Raw genomic sequence first — 8,042 nt, forward strand, 5'->3', positions numbered from 1 at the left:
GTTCTGCCTGGTGATCCTCTTCCTAATACTTTATTTTGGTTATGTAGAGATAATCCATACGCATTCCTGGAAGACTTTACGTCATATGGCACTCGAATTAAATAGATTAAACCATCTATCAACTATAAAGATGAACTGGCTAGTGTTTTCCCATTGTTTTTCCTGAAGCAACCCTTTCCTTCCAAAATACTCTTTGATAAAGGCTGTGTTGCCAACTTAACTCCCAAACGCTGCACACAACAAACATTAATATGTTTCAGCGATAATTTATGTGCAGTCGTCAGATCACTCTTGTTTTCTGTACAGGTCCACTGTGAACGTACAGTATCTGTCTTCAGATAAAAGAAATCCTGAATCCAGGAAATTATTCCTGATAAGTTTTATGGGATGCAGAGAATCAGCTAAAGCGTAGACCTGTCTCTCAAAAGCTGCAGGATTTGTGAATGACGTCTTTTCTACTCTGTTATCCAGCATTTTCCACAGCCTCTTATTTGTTGAAGAAAAGTTATTCACTATTGCTAGCACAGGAAAACCAGGCGCTTCTACCTTAGCAGTTAACTCAAACAAAATGTCTTTCGTCATGTTACAGTCAAAATCGTAGTAGAGTTGTTTCCATGAACACGTAAGGTCTCTAGCTATTACACACTGCACTTTGCTCTTAGGGTCATAAAGCGTGTCTGCTACTTTTAATCATAAGATTGTCCTCGTGGAAAATCAGTAAAGCCTGTTTTATCATAACACATATAATCAAACTGTTTCATGTCCCAGCCTGGGTTCGAACTTGCATCCTTTCAGACAGTATATATCTAACCCTTTAACCACACCTCCTTATTCACTTCCAGTAATATCCAGCAGACAAGATCTCGGTAAAAAACGCTCATTGAGAGATGGAGTTCTTTACTGAGCAACATCGTTATGCTTTAAGGAACTCTGTCAAATGACCAAGCTGATAACAGCAAAACATTGTTACTCAGTAAAGGCATCCACCTGGCATTATCTGCCACATAATATTCACAAACAATGTGCTACAGTCATCAAATGACATGAAACAAACGTGGCCTCTTTCACTCACTGACTCTTTTCTGTGCTGCAGAAACTTCTTTACTGGATGCAAAACACCTGGTTCTACTTGAAAATTTTCAGCCCAGCTGCTTAAAGTAGTGACCGAAGGAAATGAAAATTTCCACCTTTAAATATTTTGTAACCTTTCGGTCTTGAACTATGGAGATTTATTGCCTTGCCAATATTATCTTCAGCCCAGTGATTTATTGGCTTCCCAGTTAAAAAAAAAATTTACTTGAGATGATGAAAAATAGTGTGTGGGGGAAGGGGGATGGAGTCCTGGCGGGCTGAGGGGCGCGTGACGTCACTCCTCAGGAATGTACTTATTTCCGGTCAACCGTTGTTAGGCCTTCAACTTCATTTGACCTTGTGTCTAGATACAAACTTGATAATCCGGGGCGCATTTCATTTGGGCGAATACGCCCTTCAGTTGGGCGAAAAAAACATAATTTGGGCGACAGTTACCTATTCATCTGGGCGATAAATTAAGCTTCATTTTGAAGTACTCGTTACTTCACTTGGGCGAAAGCCTTATCGGCACCCTGTCAGTCTTAAATTCCTGTAATCGTGTTTATCATGACAAGCCACTTGACGAAAACCAAGCTAGATTTCATCACCTACACATAAGGAGTATGTATTAAGCGTAGTAAATTGTTTAAAAAATTTATTGTCTCATTAAAAGATGTTAAAAAAATATATTGTCTTTCATTTCGCCTACAATGCGACGCGTCTCCTGGAACACTTCCTCGTCAGACCACTGAGGGTTGAGTTGCTGCAGCTCCCTTGCGATGCGGTTGTGCTCCCGTAGCCACAGTTTATGGATGGTGGTGAGGCCTGGCTGCTCGGGGTTGATGAGCAGCATGTTGCCACGAGAAGTCTTCAGGAGACCGTTTCGGCCACTTATCACAGCTCGCTGCTCCTCAATGGTTGAACCGTACACAGTTGAGCCGTCGATCCAATGTGTCAACTGGTTCAGCTGTTACAAGGAGAACATAGCATAAATGGTGATTCATATGCAAGAGACGTTTCAACTCTTTAAATGACAAAATTATTGTCTTTCATTAAAAGATATGTTAAAAATTATTGTCTTTCATTCAAAGATGTGTGTCATGTACCCTTAATTTGCACTTACTCTGTTTACATGTTTGTTATGGCTGAAAAATTTTAGCCAACTGAGCGAATGAACTGAGAGCGAGAAATTTCTTTCGTCTCATACTTGTTGAACTGTTCAATTAGAAAATTTATCTTCTCTTTATCTTTTCTTCGCATAGGTGCTGTTGCATTAAGTCCTCTGATCTTGATATAGGTGACACTGTGTAGCTTCTTTATAACATCGAGGAAGATAAAGATAGAGGGATGGGGGGGAGTAGAACTGTCCGTTGAAGTGCGAGTGAAATGACTGTACTACATTGTTGGTTCTCCTTCTTTCGGGAGATGGTGTAGCAGCCCATAACAATGGCGGAAACTTAGCTTCCTCCGAGACATAATTATCAACTATGTAATCAGCAAATTGGGTGCACCGTCTGTCGTCTGGAATATCGCACATTACATCCTCAACAAAGCAGTCTGATACTTCATTTGAAGATAAAAAGGGAAGTCCAAAAAATTTAGTCAGCCATTTACCAATACCACCACCATTATTTTTATATTCTTCTGTTAGTCCGTTTTTCTGAATATTTCGCCACCATGCTTGGCCAAGGTGAAACTGGCAACATTGTATTTCTGTTCTAGGGAATACAGTTTTGATAACATTTATCATTGCCTGTTCAAAGTCCGTATGAACTGACCTAGGATTCAAGGTCAAGTTTCTGTATGTGCATATTTCTATAGTTCTGTGCCACAAGTCACCATAGCACTCGTCTGTTTTATTGGGTAGTAGTGCGTAAACCAGTGGTATGTAGTTACCATTCTTACAACCATGAATCGTATATAGTTGATAGAAGAATTTAGGACAACATTCAAAAGTTCCATCCAAAAAAATATCTTGTATTTCATTGCAAAGACATTTTAAGGTTGTGTAGGTGGAAAATATGGCCATACCTTTCTCCTCATCAATTACAAGTAAAAAGTTTTCCTCCCTGTTTGTTTTCACTTCATTTTCTGCAAGATACACAAACACATCATGACGACTCTTAGGTAGGACCGGGAAATGTTTCCTTCACTCTCTGTACAGTGCAAGGGAAATGTTTCTCAAGTCTTTTGGTTCAAGTTGACAATCACTAACATTGACAAGTTCTTTTCTAATCACTTTAGAAGGCCTTGCGCTTATGTCAGAATCTGCACACCTTTTAACTTGCACTCTCAGCTGTTGTGCTTCTATTTTCTTAATGTCACTTTCATGGTTATGCTCTGTCATAGCTTTTATGATTGTTTTTCCACTGTCATCAGTCCTAATTCGAGCTTTACATCTGGTTTTGTTGCTTGTACACCTCCATGCAATATCACTATTTTTCAATATCACATCAACTCGATACGAGAATCCGTCAAATATTAAACTTCTTTTTTTTCTGTTGGTTTCTGAGATGGTGCCTTCCATGGTTCTGGTAACGAGGTAACGAGGAGTGAAGGCTCTCTCCGCACTCCTCGCGCCGTTGATTGTGAGAACCGAAAAGCTGCGCGGCCACCAACGTAGCCTCCGTGATTCAAAACTAATCCGAAACGTACTTCACCTCCATACGTAACGAAGCACTTATGCCGTTCTTGTCTTAGTTTGATTTCGCCCAAATAATGATTACTATTTCACGGAGTTCCTGATTTGTTGTCGCCCAAATGATAACACAAACAGTCGCCCAAATGACAGAGTAATAACTCGAATATTTCGCCCAAATGAAATGCGCCCATAATCCGTACAATGAGATCTAGCAGTTCTCCTACGTGTCACACACCTTCACATAGTAATACCACGGCATTAATATCCACTTTCTCTGTTGAATAATACATAACTGGGTTGTGTCATTCAGTACTGGTGTTAGGGAATCAGCGTGATATGTGTATATGGCACGTGGATTGTCCTCGTGGAAAATCAGTAAAGCCTGCTTTAACATAACACATAATAATCAAACTGTTTCATGTCTCGTCCTGGGTTCGAACTTTCATCCTTTCAGACAGTATATATCTAACCCTTTAACCACACTTTCTTATTCACTTCCAGTAATATCCAGCAGACAAAATCTCGGAAAAAAAAACGCACATTGAGAGATGGAGGTCTTTACTGAGCAACATCGTTTTGCTTTAAGGAACTCTCAAATGACCAAGCTGACTACAGCAAAACATTGTTACTCAGTAAAGACATCCACCTGACAATATCTCCCACATAGCATACACAAACAATGTGATCTTGAATACCACGCGAGCAAATTACGAAAGATAATACAAGTTATAAATAAGCATCTCCTCTGGGACGAAAATTTACCTTCACAGCCAAGCTATCTTAAACCAGAGCAATGTTGCCTCAAGAAATGTTATGCATTCATCGTTCAGTGCTTTCGTCGATATTTGGGTACAGACGTGTAGAGTGCTTAGGTTGATTGTGTTTCTTGGATAGTAAAACGTTCAAAGTACTGATTACCAATATTAACCATTGTAACCAGACTGCCTGGGCTTATACTTCATTATTCCTACTGCTGCTCCTGCCGTCAGTAGATTTCATTCACCCTAGGAAAACACCCTTGTAGTTAAGGGGTTCCTTAATCTTGAAAAGTAGCTCTTCCCATTCCAAGTTTGTAAAGCTCAACAAAACCATTTGCCAATTAAAAGATACAATGGAAAAGCACACACACACACACACACACACACACACACACACACACACACACACACACACACACACACATATTCATATTTTATTATAAGCTTTAGAGATGGCCCTCCGTGGCTTCACATTCTACGAGTATTTACACTTGTGGATTATATCAAGATTCTCCTGCTGAAGTGCTACCCAAAAAACTTCCCCATGAACAAACTTAATGAACTTTGATTTACTTACCAGTGAGAGGAGGAAACAGGGTCCGCATTTAGCTCCTTCAATAACTCACAGTTAAGTACTTAAGTCCATTTAAGTACTTCGGTATTGTGATGGGTAAGGATGAAAGTTTAGAGGATGAAGTGCTTCGAAAGGTACAACAGGGAAGAAAGGCTGCAGGTTCTTTGAAAGCTGTGATAAGAAATAGGGAAGTGAGCATGTAAGTAAAAAAGTCACTACATGACAATACTGTGACACCAACTCTAACGTATAGAAGCGAAGCTTGGATCTTGTTGGAAAGACACAAGTCAAGAGTGAGAGTAGTGGAAATGAGTTAACTGAGGGGAGCATATGGAGGAACAGACTGACAAATGAGGAGGTGAAGGAGCGTTGTGGTGTGCATGTGGATGTGATAAAAAGCGTTAGGAGAAGTACCTTGAGGTGGTTTGGCCATATGGAGAGAATGGAAAGCAAGAGACAAACGAGGAGAGTATACTCGTATGTGGATGAGGTGGAGAGGGGGAGGAGGGGGAGACCGAGAATGAATTGGAAGGCTGGAATGGAGAAGTATTTGAGAGGGGAAGGTGAGCTGGGAAGAGGGCATGGAAATGGCGGGGGACCGGGCAACATGGTGGCGATTTGTCTATGGCCATCCCTTACAGTATTAAGGCGTCTGTCTATAGATACATAGATAGAATACGGTGACGTTTTACTTTGTGTATTATTGCTGGTACCAGGCGGTTCTATTCGATTTACGAAATGGCTTTCTTACTGAAGAGATTTGTTCAGTCCACCTAGCTCCTCCAATCTGTCCTTGGCTGAATAAAATCGTCGGGAGACGGCAAAAATATAATGGCAAAAGGGACCTCTGGGTTCAGTTATTAATTCTTTGGCTTCAAACTACCTTCTCCGTATTCCACTTCGGCGAAAGGCAAACAGCTTTAGCATAAATTTTGGAGAAACTTAGCGGTACCGAAAATATTGGAAGTGGCATAATTAACATTTCATCTTAAAGATTTTTCTTCCACCTTACAATGTACGATATTACTCAGCTCAGAAATTCACTGCAGTTAAAGGGTAAGCTACTTTTCTTGGTAGAAAGGTCTCTCAAGCATCATTTTATTGTCAGAAATAATTCTGATTTTTGCATTATTAAACTTCATTGCTCACTACAGTTTCGTCATGAGGTTCACATAGCTATATAAATGAAGAAAAAACATCAAAAAACAACTTTATTCTTAACCAAGTCTGTCAGATCTATCACTGGTAGTGTTTACGACCAGGTTATACAGTATAATCCATTAGGCCTGAAAGTTACATGCGCCAAAGGGGAAAATTACGATGATGATAAAGTCTTCCATAATAATCGACTGTATCATGTAAACATATTTTAAAGCATAAGGCAGTACAGGATGAACATTTTAGTCCTGACATGATTTCTGCAAACCCCTTCAGCTTTTTCCTTGCCAAGTACGCAACTTGATATTATGTTCGTGCAAAAGAGATTATTATTTGCAGGTGAGAACTGTTCAAACATTTATGGGGTTATCTGAGACAATTTTTAGCTTCTTGGTGACTAGAGTGTTATTCAAGTAAACAAACTCTTCCAGGATACCATGAGTAGAATTGCTTGATCCATGCAATGGGAACAAATGAAAACGTTCCATTGTCATCAGAAAATGGTTTTCGTAAACGGTTAAACTGATGATATCTACGTATCTGTCTATCTACCTATCTATAACCAAATGCCTTTATCAATCGTGGAAGGGACTGTCACAAACGAATCACTTCCCTGCCACCCTATCCTCCATCAGGCTGCTCTCGACCCGACTCATAACTTCTCCCTCATTACTTCTCTATTCCTACCCTCCAGCTCACTCTGGATCTCCCTCTCCCTCCTTTCCTTCACCTTATTTACTCTCCAATCCTGTCTCTCACACGCCATACTCTTCACACCGCCAAACTGTTTATGTGCTTCTTACCTGGTATCGCATAATTAGGTAGAATGTAATTATTTATCGGCACTGCAAGACGCCAGGTAGGTGGGAACAGCACTTACTTTCTTGTTGTGCTTCGTGTTCATGTTCTTATGGGAAAACTTAAATTCAAATGTTTACTACACTTTCCCTGGTGAAAATAATATAATGTCCATCATCGTACAATGAAGCCCACCCAGTCTGCTCAACTGTCATCCTGATATGCTCCACTCACTGCTATCCACCCATCTACTTCATACTAATACAAACCCTAACAACTGACCTGGCCGGATCTAAAAAGACCTAACGTAATCGGACTGAGCCTGAGCTAATTTGACCAGGCAGTTTTGAATATGAAGGACCTAATTTAACTTCAACTGTCTGAAAGGACCTGAAAGGCTATAGGATGTAATTTTGCCTTAATCCACCTGTCATTGCTTAATTATCGATGATGGTTTTACAGAAATTAAGATCAATTATTCGCACTGTCTTAGCGTAGGAAAAATGACTTATTAAAACGAATATAACTATGCCTGGAGTCACGTGAACAGACTTATATTGATCCGAATGTACTGGAATGGATGTGAAGGATATGGGTGATCTTAAAGTGACTTGCACTGACCATTGCATTAGTTTTTCTCATTAAGTTATCATCATCATCATCATCATCATCATCTTCCTCATTCAGACCTCCTTTTCCATTTAAGGATGAAATGAGGAAATTCAGTCACTAAGGAAAATAATTAGCCATTTTGACTCTTGTTTTTCTGATGGCCATTACTGCTGACATAATGGTTAATGCTAATTTTAGCTGATGAAAGCGTCAACTGTCGATTATGCCAGCATAACACAGGTACTGGGTTAAAAAAAAAAAAAAGATCCCGTTAACGAAGAATAACATCAGTTACCGAAACAACACACACACACACACACACACACACACACACACACACACACACACACACACACAATGCCTGCAATCGAAGCTGGTATCGAAGGCACATCAAGTATTTACGTGCCTCTTGTTTGCTGACATGACCATC

General features: G+C 39.9%; 1 protein-coding gene across 1 annotated transcript; it reads right to left on the bottom strand.

The window, feature by feature from the left end:
- Nucleotides 1–1,747: 1,747 nt before the first annotated feature.
- On the bottom strand, nt 1,748–7,106 carry LOC145398480 (peroxidase mlt-7-like). The gene is made up of 2 exons (XM_080271360.1): nt 7,083–7,106; nt 1,748–2,038 (listed from the first exon to the last, which is right to left on the bottom strand). Exons 1-2 carry the CDS (start codon nt 7,104–7,106, stop codon nt 1,748–1,750), a joined length of 315 nt encoding a protein of 104 aa, XP_080127486.1.
- Between the last annotated feature and the right edge of the window lie 936 nt (nt 7,107–8,042).

This window comes from Coenobita brevimanus, chromosome 5 (assembly GCF_032717465.1).
Source record: "Coenobita brevimanus isolate Jiangsu-jjx chromosome 5, ASM3271746v2, whole genome shotgun sequence".
In the NCBI taxonomy this organism is placed as follows: domain Eukaryota; kingdom Metazoa; phylum Arthropoda; class Malacostraca; order Decapoda; family Coenobitidae; genus Coenobita; species Coenobita brevimanus.

Excerpts from the sequence above, each read along its gene's own strand:
- LOC145398480 (XM_080271360.1), bottom strand. The coding sequence starts at position 7,106 with ATGAACACGAAGCACAACAAGAAA. Across the intron at positions 2,039-7,082 it reads ACACGAAGCACAACAAGAAA|CTGAACCAGTTGACACATTG; the intron begins GTAAGTGCTGTT and ends TCCTTGTAACAG.